Source organism: Falco punctatus, assembly GCF_963210335.1.
Source record: "Falco punctatus genome assembly, chromosome: 9".
NCBI classification, from domain to species: domain Eukaryota; kingdom Metazoa; phylum Chordata; class Aves; order Falconiformes; family Falconidae; genus Falco; species Falco punctatus.
This window is the reverse complement of record NC_137589.1, coordinates 22,014,003-22,036,458: the sequence shown is the minus strand read 5'-3', so window position 1 is coordinate 22,036,458 and position 22,456 is coordinate 22,014,003. Positions and strand designations below refer to the sequence as shown.

The following is a 22,456-nucleotide window of genomic DNA, read 5'->3' as shown; positions in this document are numbered from 1 at the left end:
TTTATACAGTGCAAACTATGCGTGTACTTTATTAATGTTTCTAAAAATTGCAACTTGGAAAACTACTCATTTAATTCTACTCACCTGAACTCTTCAAGGAAAGACATTAATTTGATTAATTATTGTTAACACTAATTGGAATGGGCATTGTATTTAACTAACAACGATTACTTTTTTGTCTAAAGGACAGAAAACAAGCTAACTAGCAACAACTGCTGAAAATGCTTGGTAATAGAACAATAAATCGCAGCCTGATTTTCTGCAACAAGCACTTCGTAACTGTTTCTAATTTTACTTTAGCTAAGCACGCAGTTATGTCTGATGTCATCCCCTAGTAACAACTTCTGTCTTATACCTTGTTCCATTTTGCCTGTCAGCAAAGTCAGGGAGGATTCTGCCATATGTTTTAGCAGAAACAGGCTAGAGACATAGAATTTTAATTTCTTTTCTCTCCTACTTTGATAGTCCTTTTCTGTGCTCTGACCACCTTTTCAGAGTCAAATGTTTCTGCGGGTAAAACCAGATTCCCCTCTTCACCCCCAAATGCCCCTTACCTGTATGGCAGCTCTTTTTCACATACTCCTTATCCCTTTGACTGACACACATGAATACCTGTACCTAAGAAATCAGAAATGCCTCTTCGAAAACCAGGTACAATTTCACAGCCTGTTCACATTTTGTATGATGAACTCAAAATGTTAATTTTACATTTGTGTCTTGTGATTCATTTGTGTTTCATTCACACACATATGTGTGTTTCATTCACACACATAACACTCCTTTATCTAAGTGAATTTGCTATTCGGTATTCTTTATCTACTCCAGTATCTTTGTGTAGTACTTTTATCTTCAGCACTTAAAAAGCTCATGGATTTGACACAATTTTTGGTTTCCTATTTTTGAGTATGTTAAAGCTTCACTTCAAGGTTCATAGCCAGAAGCAATAACCACTAAAATGTCTGGGGAAAAAAAGACATTAACAAAAATATTACCCCTACCTTCAAAACTCTGTTCAATTATGGTCTCAGATCAACCTAGCCATAAAATCTAGAAATATGCATCTAAAATTTCCTTTACATTGAATTAAGCAGACATCTGGTTATTTGTCACTATGTATTTTATATAGCATAAAAATCTGGTGTACCTTAAAACCTCAATACAGAAGATGGAGGAAAAGAAATTGATAAAAGGAAATTCTGCATTTTTTTCCCTGAACATTATTTCAAAACACAATGGTGCTTTATTGCTTACTACACGATTTCTTTAATCACATAGAAATAAATCTTTAAAGTAAACACAGGCACTGCACATGCTAGAGGACTTCTTTGACTTAATTTACAAAGTCCGAACAGAGACTTCACAGTTGATAATGTGATACTTTTTTAACAAGCCTTCTGGGCTAATCACTCTTTCCAGGTGCCAATATCTTTTATCTCCCCTCATCCTAATTTCTCCCTATACCTTCCCTTTCATTCAGGATTGCTACTTCTTTGTAACTACTCAGTGCTTTCCTACTCATGCTATGAGAGAAGTTGCACAGACTTTGAGCTGTCAACTGATTTTACCTGCTCAGGTTCCCCAAATTACCCCGCAGGCCGAGCACAGGTCTTTCTATCAGGCAATGTTTCATCCTGCCCGCTGAACAGTGTCCATTGCTACACCAGGAATACACTTGGGCAAAGTGGTATTAAGGCTCCTTCACATTTTTGCAGTCAGAAGACTAGCAAGTACAAGCTCGGCCACAGCACTACCCAAGCACAGCCTGTAACGTGAAATTCCTGAGCAGCCCCATTCAGCAGGTCTGTCCCTACCTGCTGTGGCCTCAAACACAATCTGCCTGCAGAGGAGGTTGGGAGGAATTGGCATAGGGCAGATCTATATACTACAATGATCCCTTTCCAAGTTATCTTCAGTACATTCCCAGATGTTTACTTAGACTGCTGTATGTGTTTCTAGAAAAGATCAATATGGACACTATGGGGAAAAAAATTTGCCTATGATAAGCACTACATTTTTAAAAAATACATATATACTCTGGACTAGTTCAAAAAGTAAACAACTTTCATCTACAGAGGCTTCTCTCCAATAGTCAATGTTCAACAGTTTCCCACTTTTCTGCCATTTCTGGGCACACTTTGGGAAGGCCTGCCATAAAACAAAAAAAAAACCAATGGACAATTTTAATAAGCTCTGATATTCTCTATTTCATTCCTGGTGCTCTAAACACATAATGAGGTCAAAGTAAAACTCTTAGCAGGTCATATTTCTGTGCCCTTTCACGCATAAGCTAGAATCAGCAACTTCTAAGCTATTCCACTAACACTTAAGGTGAAAAAAGATGCAGGAGGCCTGCTGAGGTAACAAAATAAAGGCAGAGGAAACAAGCTGACTTGGAAAGACAGCGACTGTAGCTGTCTCTGCACAAAAGATTGTATCACAAAGTATTATACGGAAACCAAATAGCTTTTATTCTAAGCTATTTTTATGCCTGCTAATTACATTCTATGTATAATCTTTCTTTGAATTTTATCTTATTATTAAAAAAACTTACAGATAGTTTTACTCACAATTGAATCACAATGCACAGACTTGAAATTACTTTGCTGACCTGAAACAGAAACTGTTCTTTCCTTTTAAAATCATAAACATGCTGCTGTCAAAGAAGCAGCCAGAAAAATTTACAGTAAAAACTAGTGTTCAGCATAAAAGAATCCTCTAAATATCAACACCTTTAAAACGATAGCTACAAATCATCAAATGAAAAAGGGACAGATAAAATTCAATAGAAACAAAACCTTTTAAGCTCAAGATCAACCTTGTATCAGTAACTGCTGGAATACTGAGCCAATGCATGTCAGTCACACAAGTGGAAACCATTGCACTCCTATTCATACTCAAACACTGATTTCATGAGAATTATAGTGCGCTCACTATACTTGTTTATAAGAAGAAATCAAATGGAAATTAATGCCAGTGTCTGAAAAGTTCAAGCAATTTCAGAAGAAACTGCTGTGAGAAATCACACCTGAGCATAAATGTTTTCCCACTGCAAGTGTATCTTATTTAACAAATTTCAGTCTTACCTTAACTTTAAGCACAGAAGAAAACATTCTGGCATCTTCAGACACTCCTCCAATGTACGTTTTTTTGGTAAAGACAGGCACGTGGTCATTTTCATCCTTTACTTCAATAACTACCTTGGCTGTATTACCTAAAAGAGGGAATGAAAAACATACATTGAACATTTTGCAATATATCTTTCAACACTTACTGGAGTTCATACATTTACAGACCAAGCAGATCATGTATAATAGTGCATGGGTAATAGCATAAAAAATAAACACATTAGAAATAATAGCACATTTGTTATTAAAAGTATGAACATGAAGGAAGTGATTTCATGCATTTTTTTAAAATCTACCTTTATTGTTTCTGCATTTGTCATTTTTTTCTGAATGATTCTCAGTTTAACTTGGGAGGTGAAATATGTACCTTTATAGAAAACGACTCCCATAATCTGCACACCTGCACTTTGATATTAGGGCTATCTGAATTTGCCTGCAAGCAAAAAGCTGCCATGGCTTTCTTTAGAAAGCAAGCTATTTGGGGAAAATAAATAAAAAAGCACTAGTAAAAATAACAATACTTCAGTTACACAGATTCTGATCACACTGAATTCTCACAAGAGTTATAAAGAGGTAATGAACAGGCGATGTATACTAGCAGCTATGTTGCAAACAGCAACTTGCTTTTTGCATTTCATGTGCAGCTTGCTTTAAATGTTTTAATTATTACCAATTCCCACACAAATACTTAATGATTGTGCCACGGTGTCTGTAAACTCACAAATGGTCATACAATGGCGCTAGCTAAGCAGACTCAACACCTATTTTCCTGTGTTAATTGAACGCATGCCTAAGCCTGTCTTCATCACAAACCTGGCCTGGCCCATGAGAACTCAAGTAGTATTACTCCTCCCCTAGAGGTTCAACACATCTTCAAGCAAAATACTGCTGTTAATTTGTGTTTTATTAAACAGTTACTGATCCACCCCATTGAACAATAAACATCTCTCTCCTTCTGCAAGGAAAAAACATTAGCAAAACCTATGGACCTAGTGCAAAAAAGATTCAACTGTGCAGTAATCTATACCAACATCTGTTTGTCTCTTTCCGAATTGTATAAACCAGAAAAATTGCTGGAAATGATGATATCCAGTTCATTAAAACCACATTTTCAAGTGATAAATTGCCTCATTTCAGAGTTGGTTTTCCCAACTCGTTTCAGTGCCAGGGTAATTTAAATGTTGCACAGGTGCCATGCTGATCTGAGTTAGCTTCAAAACCCAGTCTCATTTAGGAAGAGCTTAGTAGCTGCATCTTCATGGGACAAAAAAATTAAACCACAGACTATTTCTTAGCTTGCCAAAGTCACCAAAGATGTTCTGTCAGTCTGATGGTCCAAGTGATGGGAAAAAAATGAGGACTTCATAAATGTAACTGAAATCTAAGAAAAACATTTTAAATGCCATCTAATGCATTAGTACAGGAGAAAAGAAAAAAGAGAAAGGAACGAAAAAAGGGAAATGATGCTTCTTCAGAGGAATAATCAATTATTCACCTTCCACACTGATCTGTGCAGATATGTTAAACAACTCGTAGGTGCTGTTACTTCATGGGAAAATGACTTCATGATAAGCTCTCTTTTTACAGACATGAAAAAAAAGGCCATAACCCAACATCTGAATGTCTGTAATGTGGACATAATGGTCTATTTATAATCATCTCTAGTTTGCTTATGTTCATTTTAATAAAACGCTTATTACCTTGACTATGTTATTAATTACAGCAAAGAAAAATTTCAAAGAGGTATTGTGAGGTCCTATGAATAGCCAGATCTCTCTTTTGTTAAATCAGGTCCTTAATGTTTCTGGGTGCAATACTAAGTTACAGTTAGAAACTGCAGTCCTGTTGAGAAAAATTAGATTCCCAGGCAGGCTTTTTCACTGCAGCTACACCCTTTAGGGAAGAAGGCAATTGAAGCAGGATTACAGGCAATGTGTGTAAGTGACCTTGCCCTGCTGAGCTAATATACCGTTACATCAATGGCTGGCACCAGGTTACTGCTGTAGGGAAGATCCTAATTCTATCACATTCAGTGCTGGTAGGACTAGGCATTTGCTAATGTGCGCTAGCTCTCCTAATGCAAATTAAACATCTTTTGCATAGTGCTCACTGTTTTCATCATTTCAGGCCAGTTTTGGTGAGGTGGCTTAGCCTCGTGCAAAGTTTGCTTTGCAGTTTGCTCAAAAACATTTGTTTAATTTGCTGGTAGTTCTTTGAGCTGCCAAAACACTGATTTGTTTACCAATGGTTGAATGCTTTGAAAATGAGAGATGAAAGTTATTGCGTTAAGCACAAAGCACATTAAATAACCTGCATATATACAGAGTAACATTAGCATCGTTAACATTAAATTAAACATATACCTTCATTTTATCTTGCTGCCTGAATTTTCTACACCACTTATATTTCATTCATTCTGGCAGATGGAGGGGAACGTGGCATCTGTGAGCTCCTCCCTACTGCGTGCTTTTTATCTGATTCCAACCTGCAGCTGGCTGTAGTGAACGACAGTTCAGTTACAGAGGTTGCCTTATTCTCACATCAGGTAAGCCCAGAAGAAGTGCACATTAAAATCCCTCATCAGAAACTGTGCCAGACATGTGAAGGTTGTGTCAGACCCTTCACCATGGGGATTTCCCAAACCACTCTGCCTGATTCAGTCAGATATCCCCTGTACACGGGGCTCTGGTGCCCAGAGACACAGGGTATGGTGCTCCTACATCCACCCCCCTGCACCTCCAGTGCCCTGCCTGATTGAAAACAGCACACAAACTGAGCACGTTCTTACAGAGTCTGCTTTAGGCTCTGGCATTAGACTCTTTTTTTCCCCCCCTTCATTTTCCAAATTTGTTAATACTTGTTCTAAATATTGTTTGTGTGTGGCTCTAGACCTCTTTTCTGGCACCTGAAGGGAGGCAACAGCATCCACTAGATAACGTGCACTACTGGTTACTGATACATTCACAGGTGGGTCAGCGAACACCAAAGGACACCAATGCTTAGACTCACCTTCCAGAAGGGAAATTTTTGTATCCCAATTTATGTAAAACCTTCCTTCTTTGGTATTCTAGATCTGGAATTCAGCTCCAGTTACACTATTTTTCATGGATTCCAGGAGTTGAAACCAGAATTTACTCCTCCATGGTACTTCTTGTGAGATTTCATGCAGTCGAAGTATAATTCTTATTACTGTGACAGCTACTGAAACAGCTGGCCAGGTGAAAGAAGAAAGCGCATCTTTCCCTGGACAAAGCTGGACAAAGCACCACAGGACTGCCAAGGTGGCCAAAAAGAGGTGAGAACAAAATGGACTGAGTACTGTAAGTGCCTGCCTTCAGCTGTAAGGGAAGTGCTTCTCTGTGCACAAAGTATGCAGATAATATTTGATAAGCAGTTTCTTTAGTTCTACTGCACATTTTTATTGCTAAGACACATTTATTACCTGGATTTTTCATACCAATTAGTTCAACAGTCATGAAGGCCAAGTCAACCTCCCAGACAATACACTGTAAAGGACGTTTCTGCACCACAATCTCCTGCAAGGCCTCCTGTGTCCTGTTTGCCTCCTCCCTTCAAGACCCCTCTCAAGATGAGCTGCAGTGCACAGATAATACAGAACTGCACCTGCTTTGTAAGACATCTTCGGCTTTCAAGAACCAAGCACTGTTCCAGCTAAATAATCACTCCCAAAACTAGAAGATGAAGCATTTGGATCTTTCAGTTTCTGTGATTTGATTTAGGAGAGTGAAAACATTCTGAAAGCCACTCTAAAGGAAACCTGAAGATCCTCTAAACCTAGTAGAATATGACTGACTAACACAGGAAAAAACCCCAAATAACAAAACCTCCAGGCAGCTGGTCAGAAACAGTATGTACTAGCATTCCTAGACATTCTTCCCAAACATACTTGTAAACTCTTTTCAGTATCACTGCTTATTTAAGTAGTGCTAATAACGTGCATGATTCATGTCAGCCCATAGTTTCTTGTCAGACTGCAGCAATTAAGTTGAACTTTAATGAACTTAATCTACGATGCTTTTTGAACACTGGGACAGTTGAGTGTTACCAGATTTGTTTTACATTATGTTTTCACCAATGATACTGCACTCATCTTATACAATATGCCAAACCAGCCATTGATACAGCTGTTTCTCATGCATCGATAATTTTAACATAAAAAACCTGCAGCTAGCTCAAGCAGTGGCTGTTCTGCAGTAGGTAATAGCAGATTATTCTCTATTAAAAGTTCATTTTAATCAAACTGGGAATAAGAACATAATTTGTCAGGGTTCAACAGCACTTAGCTTTTACTACTGCCTTACACGTCTGTTGAACAGACTTTGCACTTTGGCAGGTAAACTGAACTGCAGCTGCGCTCAATCTCGCCTCACCAAATTTGGCAGAACCAAATAGGAATCAGCACTGAATATATTTCAGTGGCATTTTGATCTAAATCAGCATATGCCCATAAAGCCTGAAGAAGCTCATCATATGCTGTAGCTGATCAAGAACAGTGTAAAAAGAAGCTCTGATGAGATGTAAACAGCAATGTATTTGGAACAGCACTGATCAAAGGTCTGATTGTAAGAAATATAAAACATCTTTTTCTACCAAATAATAATTGAAAAGGAACTGAAAAGATTTTATGCAGTCTCTCTAAAATACATTGCTTTGTTGCTCAGAGAAATTTGAAGTTTGTCCCGTGGTTTTCAGGGAAACTACCCCAGAGCTGTGTGCCAGAGGAGGCAGACCACAGCTCTCAGGGCTCTGCAGCATACTTTGTCCATCTGTCATGTCTCCTGGATTCAGGGACTGGCATGGCAGCCAGCTTATAAAACAGCATTAGCACAAACTTTTGCAACATGTTTGACACTAAATATGTAAGGCTACTTGAAAAGTCAATAATACAGGGTTACAGAATTAATTTTCATACTTTAGTAAAACTATCGTTCCCAATTAGTATGGAGCAGTCACAGAATTTTGATTGCAAAACTGGTCTTATCCCTTTTCGCTTTATGATTCCAGAATGTTTATGTTGTGATTAGAAAACCAAAAACATGACATTTGCTATTCATTTTCCCTCCAATGCCTACAGCAAAGCCCTGCTTCACACTTGTGGTTACAGTAGCAATTGAGCAACAGAAACGACCCTCCTTGGGACAGCGCCTCTGCAGACCTCTGGGGAATTAGTATGCACCACTTTTTGTTTGGGGCTGTGCCAAAGGCAAAAGAGAGTTCTAAATGAATGAATAAAACATGTAAATAATAAATTGAAGGGTGATTTTTTGCTTAAAAATATTTTGATATCAAAATAAAAAACATCATTACCAAGATCACATATTCAGACCTGGCAGTGAATGTAATATTTAGCACACCTGATTGAAGTGAAAACACACAGAAGTGTATTCCCTCCTCAGCTGGTCTAATGTTCTTGAGATACGTTACCTCCTGCTTCTTGAATTCTAAGTAGATTTTTAACAAAAATTTGTGCTACTCTAAATTCCACAGCACCCATGACAGTTTGGATGGGTATCATGTTTTAGTTCTCCCCTGTAGCAGGCTGGATGCAAACACGAAGATGGCACTTGCCACTTTTAAAAAATAAATTTGCTTATCAAGCCAGTGCAAACACAACTGTAAAAAAATAACAAATTCATTATTTGCAGTGCTTTTCTTTTTAATTCCTTTCAAAAGACAGTAAACCAATAATATGGTTCTGTCATTACTCCTGCAACTCTAGGAATGTGAAATATGTGCTTGTTGCTCTTCCTTTTGTTACTCTTTAATTAGAGCCAATCAAATCAGCAAAAGTGTAAGCAAACATAAAAAAGAGGATGTGGGAGAGATGATAGTGGGACTCCAAGCAATGCCAGAAGTTTCCTAATGAAGAAGCAGGTGACAAGATCGGGGATGTCAGGGAGAGTTCCATTGCATTTACAAGTCTATGACAGAAGAAATCCTCCTTTTCACGAAAACATGACTTACTTGGGAGGAAGAGGCATCTCACAGTCAGCCTTAGCTAAGACAATCAAAACAAGACAAAATCTACAGCAGAGCAACCTGCAGTCAAAAATACTCCCTCTGGCCTCCCTCTCAACAACTGATTGAGCAAGAAGCTGTTAACACAAGTAGCTTCTAATGAAGACAAACCTTTCATGCAGCACTGTGCCAACTGGTAACACTTTTGCCTGTAAGGTTTAACTTTTAAACAATCTGTTTGCATCCATGCCCGTTTGCAGACACTGGAACAGCCCAGACACTACCTTGCTTAGCAGCCACAGAGGACGGGTGAAGCTATGCACAGATAGAAACGATAAGAGAGCAAATGATGACTGCTGTCAGCAGCAGTTCAGTGAGCAAGAGTGAGGAAGCAGGCTGAGAGACTTGTATGTACAGAGATGGTGAATGAAAAGATGTGCTTCTCTCAGATGCTGGGAACTGTGAACACTGGAAAACATGAGACTGAATCCTCCACTTCTGTACTCGGACGAATGTGGGTGGCCCTGTCTGTGGTGTTCAAAAGCAAACATATTCTGGCTGCCTTGTAAATGTACCCTTCTCTTCAGATCAAAGTGGGAAGCCTTGGTGTCTCATACCACAGTGGGTGTTTCATCTGTGGCACAGGAACCAGATGCCCACTAATGCTTTCATTCCTATGACTGGGACCATGTGCAGTTTAGTGGTAGAACCCTCTCTTCACCCCTGCTTGTCTATACCCCTGCACTGCTCTTCCTTACTGTGTTCAGGAAGCACTTTCTCTTTGCTGCTTTGCCGACTGTGGTTTCCCACAAATCCCTCTGCTTCGTCCTGTCCCTTTCTTACTTGCCACAACAAGGTTATAGCTCTGACCACATTTCCCTGGGTTTCAAACTGCAGGACCGTGAGATGCAGATAAAAAATTTGTGAACTGCTGACAGTGCTCAAATGAAGTAAAAGATGATGCTTCCTCTGTTCTTGTTCAAGAAGTACTTCTGGTTTAGTAAATGATTAGTTGTACTGATACATTCCCTTCAGCTCACTAATTCACAACTCTTTCTGTGGGGAAGGAGCTGCTTGCTCTGTGGTAGATTACAAAGCAGTATCTCCCAACTGCAGAACACATCCTGTCACACGCAGTTCTGTGATGGTCCCCTTATATATAGGTGTTCCTTTTATTCATCTTATCCATTAAGGGACAACTGAAAGCTTCTATTTGGAAGCCAGTAATCACAATTCTAATTTGACCTATAGTACACCACTGCACTATGGTCTACTGTGATAGACAATCCAATAAGCAAAGAGCAAACAGAAGAAACTCCAGGCTGCTAAATTGAACTGAATTGGAGGAGCCCATAAATGCTGAAGGTCTTTCAGGGATCCTCAGTTGCTGATCCTCAAGCCAGAATTCCAACCTTTTAAATTCACTGTCATTGGAAAACCTAACTCCTCTTCCATTCAAATGAACTAAAAATGCACTGTAATTTCATATTATAAAGTTTCAGTTAAAGTAACTTATTTGATTCTACTGAAAGCAAGAGTGTGATTTTGCATGATTTAGCATCATATATTAAAACCCCTATTTAAGTCACCAGTTTTATGTTCTTATACTCCAAAGGACGTCTAAATTTACTTTCTCTCCTCATTTATTTATTCAGTTATTACTATGCTATCAGTTGGCACTATCACTGAGTGACAAGCTTAGTTACACTTAATGTTGTATCATCTGCTTTTCCACTGCACAGATGAAAACTCAAACTCCTGCTTCTATATAATTATCTTCTATAATACCACACAGTTAAAAACAATTTGTACCTAGCTTTTGAGTTTTGTAAAATTCAGCACTGCTTTTTGGCTGAGCAGTTTGTCAGTGTTGTGTTATCTAGCTCCAGAAGGGCTCATCATTGCAGCTCCCAAGTAGGTCATCAATTCACTGCCAACATATTCCAGAATGGTTCACCGATTCAGCGGTATCCAACACTGGAACTGGCAGCAATTCATTGCCATTGAGTGTCAGAGTGGTGTATTAACTCAATGTCACATAATTCTAGAGAAGAGCATTCAAAGTCACCTATCACCAAAGCGGTTCATCATTTCAATGTCACCAAAGTCCACAGTGGTGCATTAATTCTGTCTCATCTCCTTCCACTGTAGTTCATCAATTCAGTGCCCTGAAACTCAGAAGTAGTATTTAACCTGATTAAAACTCATCAAGAAGGAAAAAGGTGCAAAGAAAATGGAAAGACATACATCATACAAACATAGGAATCAAATCTAGAGGTCAAGGGATCTCCATTACAAATACAGAAGTGATTTAGTCAGCCAGATACTTGTGAAGTATTTAAAAAAGATATATCTACCACATTCTTTAGTTATCCATCCAGCACAGTGCATGTTCAAAATGTAATCCATGCTGTATAGTCATGGATATCCAAATACATACAGCAACTGCATGTCTTCCTTTAAATTGGACCTAATTCAAACTCCGGTCATATCAAGAATCCCTGAACAAAAGAATTAAACCATCACCTTTTTAAAAAACTGCTGCCCAGTTGGGAGAACTGCTCTAGCACAGACTATGAGTTGGAAGAGGGATACAGAGGCCACTGCTTCCCTGATTGGAGGGGTCTGCCCAAAGACCTCTGCTGGAACCTGCTGACTCCCTCGTCTATTCATTCATGTCAGAGAAAGACTTGAAAAAAAGCTGTGTACTGCATGGAAGCTTTATTCCCTCACTGAATATGGCCTGGACGCATTTTACAGAATATAAGCTGAACTGGACTCCTCCCAGACATGAAGAAATGCAGCCAACTGGCACTAGCTGTCTCTTTCTCTCTCTTTCCAGATCTGTCATTGATGGTGGCTATAACGGTAATGTAAGATTCTGTGAGCTGTTAATACAATTAAATTTCTGACTACTGAATAATCTCTGTGTTACACCACACACATGCTCAATTATTTCTAAGGAAGAAATATCTATGACAAAATACAAAACTCTGCTGCTGCTTACAAGGGTAGTAATGGAAACCCTGATGATTGTACTTTAACTGCCATCTCCTTTAAAATGTCTCAGGCTATAATGTATCATGCAATTTTATGCATGTTCCCAAATACTTAAGTTCATTAAGTCTCATATCTTTCAAAATGTAAAAAAATCTGCAAGCAAATTTTCATAAAGTACAAATTTCAGTATTGCAAGCAAGTTCTACAGTAGAATCTTTACACAGAAGAAACAGACTTGCATCCTGTTCAAATTACTACCCTGAAAAATCTGAATTTTCAGCTTTATAATCTATACTCTATAGTCTTAAGCATATGCACCAAACTGGCAATGAAATAAACTAGAGCTGGGTTTCCTACTATTCATGGCTATTATTGTATCCGTCAGAACAATAATTCAAAGACCAATTATAGAAAAAGGACAGCAAAATGAGCCAAATTAGTTAAGGGCGGCCCTTCCTTTGTAACTCTCAGACTATCAACAGTGTGGATCACAACCTGCAGTGTGGGAAAGACTCTGTCATGGAACAATTTTATCACTTTTGACAATAATGGGCTGGCACTCTGGCTCTCTGCCTGCCAATATGTCAGCCAAATAGTCCAGTGAGTAGCAAAAGCAAAAAACCCGACAGCTCACTTCTCCCTGCAGCAAAGGAGAAAAAGGGATCCCACTGTGCTCTGTGTCTTAATTCACCCAGTGCTCCCCACGCCTGGACACAAACACAATGAATTATCTCTTACTCAGGGCACGTGGAAAGATGAGAGCCTAACATTAGTGACAGATGAAAGACTGACAGAAGTTTGTTGCCCCTGGCTGGCCATGCAGACCTCCTAGGGAACAGATCAAAATAAAGTCTGTGGCAGCACAATTCCTAAAGCATCATACTGCCAGCAATGCTTTAATAAATGCATTTGAACTAAAATTGCTCATATTACTGGGGGCTTCCAAAAATTTAAGAATGTTTTATTATGTACACACTTTGGTAAATGCCCAAACATCACTGATGTTCAGAACAGTCTAGTACTGGCATTTTGTTTGTATCTCCCCCTGCCTGTCTCCCTGGATTGAAAAGTAACTAAATACAGGCCATCTGCATAAAACTTAAGTCTGAGGTAACTCTGGACTCCATTTGTATTTCATAGTTTCAAAGTACGAATTTGATGTCCTTTTTTGAATAAATTATACACACACATCAATAAACAGCAGGTACCCATAGCCTGGCTTCCTGGGGATTCCTCAGCTCACACAGGAGTGAATGCAATGAGATGGTACAGCAGTATCTCTTGGACACTTATAAATGAAATAGGCTAAAGTTTTCCCCTCAACCTATTAGTTCATGGGGGTGGTTTTGGTCAGGATAAGCCTGCTTTTTTCGAGTGCCAAAGATTTGCCCCATGATTAACACTGCTGGAAGTGGAAGGGGAAAAAGAAGCTCCAGCCACTTGCAACAGATTTGACCCACAGCTCATACTGAAATAGCTGTGACTGCAGAACAATGAAATAAACTTACATTCAATGTGAAATGAAAGGAGGTCATATTTTATAGCCTTTAAACAAATATTCAGTTTCTCGCTTCCTTTTCTTAGTGCAACAGTCCACTGCCCTGGGCTTCTTCTCATTGTATCTATGATGCTCCTTAGCTAGAGCAGGGAAAAACTGACACTCACAGAGACCAAAAATACAGAAGGAAAAAAACTGATACAACAAGCACAGTCTGTGTAAAACATGTACCGAAATGCTTTTTGGTACAAGGTTTGGGTTTTTTTAAGTAGGGCCCAACTGTGGCTTAAATAGGAAGTTGTATAGGAAGTGACAGGTCACTAAGTGAGCCAGATGTTTGAAAGCCAGATTTCCCAGACTTTTCTTTACAGGGAGGATGATAAAAATAATCAAAAGACCCTTCAAATTATTTTTATTAAAAAAAGAAAACTGTCTAAGGAAAAAGAAAACCCTCATTATGAGAGAGAGCTAAAGCAAAACACTTCGTAAATAAACTCCTTCCTGCGTAGAGATGCTGCAAAAGAACCTTCTTGTCTTTGTCACAGCAGGTCCTTGCCTTCAGTTTGTTCTCAGTCAGGGCTGCAATAAACTCCACACAGATCCTCAGGCATGCCGAAGGAGTCTTTTTCTTCCTGTCACCTGTGCTGTGTATCTGTTTCCCATTCCTCTTGGTAGTGTCCCAGCATTTGCTGCAATGTTACCAGCCCAGCAGGGAGGAAGTCTGTATTTGGGCTAATGTTTATGAAAAAGTAACTGTGACATTCCATCACAAAAAGCCCTAATTACGCTGAAAACATTCAATTTGTGCCATCTGCTCTGTTTATATATAAACATGACTGTATCTGTGAGACCTACAACTGTGTAACATTGACGCGATTTGTGAGTGCTTAGCTCAAGACTGATCAGCTTCGTGTATAGAAGGCAAGCATAGAGATCCAGAAATGCACTCTCTGCTGCTCACATCCATTATCACTGTTGTATTTTTAATAACAAAACAAGGTCACTAGCTAGAGTGCAGTTATCAAAATCCTCAAAAAAATAAAAATCATATGTATATTAAAAAAAAAAAATTAAACCAAAGGATTTTTAAACTTACTTTTGGAAGGGACGCGCAGATTCGATCGTACCACTTGTAAGGAGTCTGCTTGAACTCGAAGCTCGTAACTTGTCACACTTTCATAATCCAGAGACTTTTTAAGTGAGATCACGCCTGTTCTGTTATTAATAGCAAACACATCTGAAATCCACCAAAAACAGAAGTAAATTTCTAAGATGCATAAACAATTTTTTAATGCCTAAGTGCTGCTGGTTTGGTGATGACACTGGTCTCCTACATGGTCTTCAGAAAGTCATTCCCACCCCTCCCTCAGGCCTCTAAAAGCCCACATAACTCCTCTTTGAGGCTACCTTCAGAGAAGCACAGCAGCTGAATCTGGCCTGGTGCTGGAATAACCAACCTGAGGACACGCTGGGAAAAGCACACAAGATAAACAGCCCACTCTCGCAAAAAGGAGGATGGGAGGAGGAATTCTTCCACACCTCTCCAAATAATTTAGTGTAATTTTGTAGAGATTTCAAGGATCACAGAGAGTACTCCAGAAGGATGCAAATGCAGGAATGATGTTTTGTTAAAACATCAGGCTCTAATCAAATACTTGTGGCTACAGCATGGCAAAATCTATAATGCCTTAAAACAGATTTCTAAGCCAGAAGTACAAAGACATCAAAGCGATTCATATTCCTGTTTCAGTATGTCATGAATTCACACCATGTGGCACCGATGTGAATTTTCATGTCAGTGAGAATGTCACTTATTTTAATTTTTATTGTAATTCTGCTAACTAATCTGATCTTTAGCTGATCTCTAAAGGCTTGATAATGGAAGTCCCTCCTGTTTGTACAGATGCAGTGGGATTTCACCTTAGCAGTGTTATTTCTAATCACTGCTTCCTGAAGACTTCTGATGCACGCACTAGGCTCAGCATAACCACTAAGACCAAAATATTACTACTTACTCTCTTCATTTCCTGAAACAATTGAATATACAATTGTCTGGTTCAAGGCAGCTGCTGTAACAACTGTGACCACAGTTCCTTTTGGTGCACTTTCACTCACTGGTGGGGGTCTGCAGAATTGAACAAAAGTATTTGTTATGTTCCAGTTGCCTGAACAGCAGTTTACTGAAACTTATTCCTAAGGTTAGCAGTTTAATCCATCTATTAGGCTGTCAAAACGACAGGATTGGTTATTACAGAAAGATGTATTAAAAAGGCAAATGTTTAAGCTTCACCTCTGCAAATGCAAAAACCAGGGAGAAGTCCAACTGTCAAGATGTGACAATATAAGGATATAATAGTTCTTTGATATGAGAAATGGAAAATCATGGAATAATGAGTAGAAAATAAGAGAAACACAAGAACCACCACAGACTGATAAATTGCAAGTAAAATTTAGAACATAACAGTTCTTTTATAACACCTCTACTAAGAAAACTCAGTAATCTATCAGAAACGCATGCATGCCATTCATGGTAAAAATAATTTAAATAACAAGCACTTTAAAGCCACCTCCACAGGAATTTCTGCCCTTCAGAAAGATCAAAAAATTTTCCTGCCAACCCACTTCAGTACTAAAAGCTTTTCAGGATATCAACTGCAACCCAGATATACATACATATCTTTTAAGCATTCAGTAAATAGTTTCTGATTCACTGAGCACTGATTTGTGTAAGAAAGAGAAAGAAAAAAGATTACACTACTAATACATTGGTATCTCACGTTCTGCATACCCTACCAAAACTGAAAACTGAGCATTTCATATTCAGCATAGTTTCATCATGTATAAATACTGAGTTTCCTCCTGAAACGCAGAAAAGAATTACTTCAGTCTTTCTGTTCTGTTGTTCGAATGCTATCTCCTCAGACAATGTGATGAGTAACATTTTGAGATGCTGTTTCCTCAAGGAAACTGTAACTACTTCAAAATGAACAGTCTGTGCTAATGTCTTTAAAACAGCAATATAAACAATTTCAACATGAAGAAGTGAGACACTTGAGGTCATCTCAAATCAAATGGTTCCAGTTTTCATCACAGCACGTAAAGGCTGAATTAATGATTAAAACTATTCATGCCCGTGAACAAATAAATTTGAAAGGCAGTTTTTCCACTCATCCATAAATGCAGATGCATCTTTATTAAAACTAGCATTATCCAGATATTTTTAATTTTAAAAAAATTACACTCAAAAATACACAATAAAAGACAGATGAGGTTATGCTGAGATAGGCTCCTAAATAGGAGTAGACTTTAAGGAGTATTTCAGTTGCGCACTGACCTTTAACATTCTGGATATAACCTATACCTGCTTTTGTTTCAGAGAATATTTTATGAATTCCCTCTTCCATCGTCCAGCTATTCTTCAAATACTCTACCCCATACCACATTTTCCCATTGTAAGGGCAGGAAGCTGGAATCCCAGGTTGCAGTCCTAACTATTGAACCCCAAACTTTGCCATTACACACCAAAAGACCAACAATCTGCCCTCAATCTCTGTCTTACAAACATTTTCTTTGGGATGAATGTTGGTGGTTCAAACATCCTAGAAAAAGTTCTAGATAATTACACTGAATATACATAATTAAGTTAAAAAACTTCAGCAGGTGAATTATTTATTATTGCTTTAAAAAAAAAAAAAAAAAAGAGAGAGAAAGAAAAAAGGAGAAAAGAAAAAAAAGAGAGACCTGGGTAACTTGGGTCATGATGCCTGTTACACAACCTCTTGCCCTGGAGATGATGGACTTGCCTTCGTGCTTTGTGGCTTTCTGCAGCAACTGCCTTCTGCCTACATGAACACTGGTAGAAGTTTACCTATACTTCTAACTCTTCCCTTGAGTTGCTATTCAGATTGCCTTCACCATGACCCTTGATCCTCAGACTGCTCCCTTACTTTGCCTTAAGGGTTATAATTCTCTTGCTCTTCCCTTAATCCTTAAAGAGTTCTTGCTCTCAGCTTAATCCAATTAGGGCACTGGATTGCTGCTTGACTGCTGATGCTCCTGATTACACTACCTGTAATAAAGATGCCAAAGGCAAACCGTATCTGTGGCTCATAGGGCTAAGGTACATCCATTCTTCCTTCCCTCCTTGTAACATCTTCCATTGTTTTATTTACTTGTTTTGTTTTGCTTTCTGTGGAGGGCCCAGTTTGTCAAATTAAAACCCTGTATCTCACTTAACATGGTGAGGTATAGCAATTCATCTGAGCATCCCTAGTTCTGCCACTGTACAAATAACAGGGAGAAAATCCTGTTCCAAGCTGAGCCACACTGGGTCATGTAATAGTGACTGTACTGAAACACTGACCTGACTTTTCTGCAGAAAGAGATGATAAATTCACTTTTACTCACACACACATGCACAAAGCAGATCACTCTGGCTCCCATTCTTCTCCCTCAAGTGTGCTATCAGCAGTAGAAATTATATTCATTATTGCTACCTGATTTATTAAGCTGCAAAACTAGTGCTATAAAAGCTTATTAATGTGCATTTTACAAATGCAAAGGTTAATCTTAGAGACAGGAAAAAAAGGCTGTAACATCTGAGAGCATTTCAAGCTGTAGCTATTTTGATGAGGTCAGAGATGCAGGCCACTGAGGAAAATAAAGAACCTTTTTATGATGCGTTATATATTATGTTGTTTTCTTTTTCTTCTGAAGGCATATAATTTGAACAAAAAAACCTCATGACTGTGTATACACAAACCCCACATTGCATCTGAAGCACACTTTCAGTATGTTATTTTAATGGAAATGGCCTTGTAACTTCCCCTCTGACATAGCTGAATTCAATGAGTTGACAAATCAATATCAATTAGCAAGTGCTGTTGTGTTTGCTATGAGAGCCTATAGAGGGAGCGGACAGAAAACCACCACAGTAATTGCATTGATTTCATTTCCCTGATTTAAGTAAGGTGATCAGGTTCAACAGAGGTAATGCTTCAGCTGAATTAAAACATACAGTTGGTCTCTTAAGAACATTTGCTGAACCGTAGAGAAGTGAAGCGGCAAAAGACAATGGTATGCAGCTGACAATATACTCTTCTTTATCCTCTACTACAAGGTCTATCAAGCTTTCTTTGGGGAAAAGTTCATTATTTTCCAATTTTTGAATGAGTAAGATGTACAACAGTGCCTTTTTTCTTCCTTTTTTTTTTTTTAAGTGGTAGACATATAATTTGAAGCCATTTTAGGGGACAGATGAGGGCATTTTTTATGCAATAATTTTGCATTACTGGGTAATAAAGGCCAGTTATTTTTGTGAGAAAACACGACACTAGCAAAGAAGTGCAATCCAGTCCAAGCCACTCAACAAAGGCTTAGAAAACCGACAGCACAGTGAAAAGAAAGGGTACTGCTGTGGCTTCAACACACAATCAGGATTCAGAGCATCTGAAGGTGTTTCTGTTTGATGATGTTTGCAATACCTTATTGATACATTCATTACCCTGCCAGCCACAGGCTCTGACTGTACCTGACAGTACGTTTCTGTCACTCTCACCTGCATGGGACTAGCACAGCATTGCCTTACAGTCCAGTGCTGACTTATCTGAAATATTTTAAATGAAATGTTTACTTCCAGAGCTTTTGAACAAAACACCTTCTCAAATATGTGATTTCAAATATATGTCTCCAATACTTACATGCATGGGTATCCACATACATACAGTCACTGAATGCAAGAAGGGCCCGTGCATTAACATGATAATCCATTTGCACCTCATAAATCTTGGGGTGAAATGGGATTAACAGCAATTAACACACACTTAAGCCACCTCAGCTGCAACTCAGTCTTATCCATAATCTTAATCTTTCCTCCTGAACACTTTCCTTTGCACAAACATCTTTTGACCATGAAAAAATAAATGTATTTCTATACCAATATTTCGTTCATTCACAAGGTATTTTTTTGTAACGGTCACAGCCATGTGCAATTTAGGTCAGTTGATCTTCACTTTAATGTTTTCACAGAAATAGTAAATGGTATCTTGTCAGCATCCAGGATGGGATGGATACCAGGAGGGGCCCCCACTCCTGCAGTGCAACAAAGACACTGTAGGATGCCTGGACTCGGCGTGAAGCCTCCCAACCTGCCCAAACCCTTTCTGACAAGCTGTGATGGTAAAAGAGGGCATGAAGGCAGCAAAGTGTAAAAAAGGAGCAGCCTCAATCACTTTGTGCCATGCTGAGATAAGATTGCTATCCAATGGCCTCAGATTTGGGAAGGACAAAGTAATTTAAAATTGACAAAATAGATGTTCAATAATATGTCTTCTGTCCCACTCTTCTGATTTAGTTACCCTGAACAAGTTTTAGATTTGCCTGTATTTCTTTGTGGCCTCTATTGCATTGCTTACTGCTTCAGAATGAAACCATACCACAAAATGTGTTTGCTTCTCAAAAAACCCAGAAATCAACCCCAAACTAAAAGAATAACAGGACTGAAATAAAGTCATTATTTATACACAACAACACTGAAAAAGGGTACAAATTGTAAAAGGATATCTTTTAATTTGCTGTATCTCAATCAGTGGGGGAAATGGAGGCTGAACTCATACCACATACATTGCAGAGCATAACTATTTTTAACATCCAAAGTAAAATTTTAACTTTTCCTCTCTTCTTTTTTCCCCTCTGCTACAAACATGTCAGACTCTCACCTATTTTTCAACTTGCCTGATATCAAATATGCTTTAAATTCACTGTGAAGCTTTTATATCTTCAAAAACATGATTTTTTTTTAATTTTAAACCAGCAAACCAAATAATAAATTGAAAAACTAGTTTAGTACTGAAGTTTGATAGTGTGATGTATATTTACTCTGTATTAGACACTTCAGTCTACTCTGTTTTGTGGATTATATTGTTTAGTTCATGGAGGTCCAAAAATATACCTCAGAATTTAAATAGGGTTTTTTTGTTGCTCAATTACACTAGGATTCTTAGCTCAACTTGATTACAATGTCATTTGGACCTCTCCTGGTAAAATTGTCTGCCTACCTTCTCTCACATTACAGCTTCTGGAAGTGTTTTTGCCTTGGCTACTGTTAACTTTCTAGGGCATTTTACCTCAACTCATTCAATCTTCTATCTAAAACATATTTGTGAGCAGCAAACACATTCCTGCACAGACTCTTTTCATCTGACTCCTCATGGGAAGCGTTTCGTTTGGTTTTTTGTCTGTCTGATGCTTTGCATTACATAGAAGCTATGTAAGCCATTAAAAAACCCTGAGCTTACGTATTTTTCTGGAGAAAAGTCACGTGTAGACAGAGCACTAGAGAGTCTAAAATCATGTGAGCTAACAGTGAAGTTATATGGAAACTAAACTAGCTAATAAAAGCTCTATGAACAGAAACACGTAAATATTGGTCTGGCTATGCAGCTCAAACTTTTAGAATTGTGAAAAAAATGTACAAGTTTCTAACTTGTGTGCAGCAAACTAAGTTCTAACTATGGTGCAGCAAAACAAAAGAAGAAACAAGAAAGCAAGAAGTAAACATCATGATGGTAGCTCTTTTAATCCTTTCAACAACACATTTAGACTATCTCAGCTTCCTGTATTTGCTCAAAAGAAGAAGGACCTAGCCATATTTTAGAGCAATAATGGATCAGTTTCTTGAATTTTCAGTTTCCAGTAAGTGCAACTGTAACAATCTGAACAGTTTGTCAGAGGCAGTGCTTTTTTTTTTTTTGCTTTTTTTTTTTTTTTCCTGGGAAATATTCTTAATTAGATGTATTTTCCAAGCAGTTTACCTTCAAAGTGTCCTGAAAAGGATCATGTATTCCTTACTGTACTTAATATCTTCACCTGTCTCAATTCTCAAATTGATTCGAGGCATTCTGACCTTTTCATGGTATTTATCTCTGAAACAGATGACAGGGGAGTCTGGACATTGTTACACTACACCCCTGTCACTACCCGTTAGCTTTTAAACCAAATGTCAGATTTTGTTCCCATGCACTCTCTGTCATCAGGCGTAATGTGTTTGTGTTATCCTACCAATCTTCCTAAATTCCTAAGGACACGAAGACATGAAAATTTCTGTCAGGATTACTATAGAAGCAAAAAAGGAAAAGAAAAAATTCCCATTAAGTACAATGTAGGGCACACTCACATGCCGGAACTGGTCAGACAGTCACTGATAGGATCAGTTCTAAGACCACAGATAATGCTGTGGCTTTACGCTCTCGTAACACACTGCCAAAAGCCAATAGGGTTTAATACTACAGTTGTATTATTTCTATCCCATATTCACATTCCCAGAATGACTTGGTTCTACATTTCATTAAACTGCAACATGGCGTTGAAAGCTCTGACCCTCGTCCTCACCAAGCACAGCAAGGCAGAATACCTGCACATACCTGGACCCTGTGCTTAACCTCTTTTGGTACAACCAGGTAATATGCAACTAGATTAATTTCACCACAGTATTTCATTGAAAAAACAAATACATCAAATTAGATTTTCTTTCTCATTTGATAAAAAGAAGTAAATGTTCTTAACAAATTTAAATAAAGCGCAAGGTAGCACTACTAAAACAAGGAAAACTGGGAAAAAACGGTGATCCTTCTACTACACTGTAATCGTCTGTTAACTCATTCACAATTTTTTCAATGGCAAACCACACTTCAGTATCTACTGTATAAGTAAGTTAATTTCCTAACTTCTATAACTACATGCTGAAGTACGCTTTCTTATTTGCTTTACTACAAACCAAGTAAGTACCAGAAGAATACCACCATAAAACATCAATTCCAAAGGCAAAATCAGAGGTATCTGTGTGAACCTCCACATC

The 22,456-nt window shown here is 38.3% G+C and overlaps 1 protein-coding gene across 6 annotated transcripts in view; it reads right to left on the bottom strand.

Moving 5' to 3' along the window:
* The window catches only part of PCDH15 (protocadherin related 15), an 878,455-nt gene that overhangs the window by 102,034 nt on the left and 753,965 nt on the right, over positions 1–22,456 (bottom strand). For all 6 annotated transcript variants that reach the window (XM_080401549.1, XM_080401544.1, XM_080401545.1 and 3 more), the window contains 3 exons: positions 15,618–15,727; positions 14,699–14,839; positions 3,084–3,211 (listed from right to left, as the gene is read on the bottom strand). In XM_080401549.1, the coding sequence (XP_080257675.1) occupies positions 3,084–3,211; positions 14,699–14,839; positions 15,618–15,727 (379 nt within the window). The remainder of the gene's footprint in view (positions 1–3,083; positions 3,212–14,698; positions 14,840–15,617; positions 15,728–22,456) is intronic.